The following is a 362-nucleotide window of genomic DNA, read 5'->3' as shown; positions in this document are numbered from 1 at the left end:
CCCCTTCCCGGGGGTCCCCCGAGAGCTCCCCGCACGCCTGGGGCGGGCGACCGGCAGTGTCCTCGCTGGTGTCGCCAGGCCCTTGTAGCAATCAAGTGGCCGTGGGGGCACCGAGAGGGAGCAGTGATTTACTGTCGTCTCCTTCTCTCAGCTGAGGACGACAAGCTGCTGTCCGAGCCGCTCAGCCACCCCGACTTCTTCAACGTGAAGGAGCTCTTCTCCCTGAAAGATCTCTTTGACGCTCGGGTGCACCTGGGGCACAAAAAGGGCTGTCGGCACAGGTGGGTGGGCCTGTTTCTTGTGATCCAGCACCTGTCAGCATCAGCAGCTTTCGCCTGGGCCGCGTCGGCCTTTAGGGGCTG

At 63.8% G+C, this 362-nt stretch overlaps 1 protein-coding gene across 1 annotated transcript in view; it reads left to right on the top strand.

Annotated features, from left to right (window-relative positions):
* Nucleotides 1-151: 151 nt before the first annotated feature.
* The window catches only part of MRPS2 (mitochondrial ribosomal protein S2), a gene marked incomplete at both ends in the record, with an annotated part of 1,306 nt that continues 1,095 nt past the window's right edge, over nucleotides 152-362 (top strand). Inside the window, one exon of the mRNA XM_010139158.1 lies at nucleotides 152-281. Within this exon, the coding sequence (XP_010137460.1) occupies nucleotides 152-281 (130 nt within the window). The remainder of the gene's footprint in view (nucleotides 282-362) is intronic.

Source organism: Buceros rhinoceros, unplaced genomic scaffold, assembly GCF_000710305.1.
Source record: "Buceros rhinoceros silvestris isolate BGI_N320 unplaced genomic scaffold, ASM71030v1 scaffold43216, whole genome shotgun sequence".
Taxonomy (NCBI): Eukaryota; Metazoa; Chordata; class Aves; order Bucerotiformes; family Bucerotidae; genus Buceros; species Buceros rhinoceros.
The sequence above is the reverse complement of the archived record's forward strand: the minus strand, read 5'-3'. Positions and strand labels throughout refer to the sequence as shown.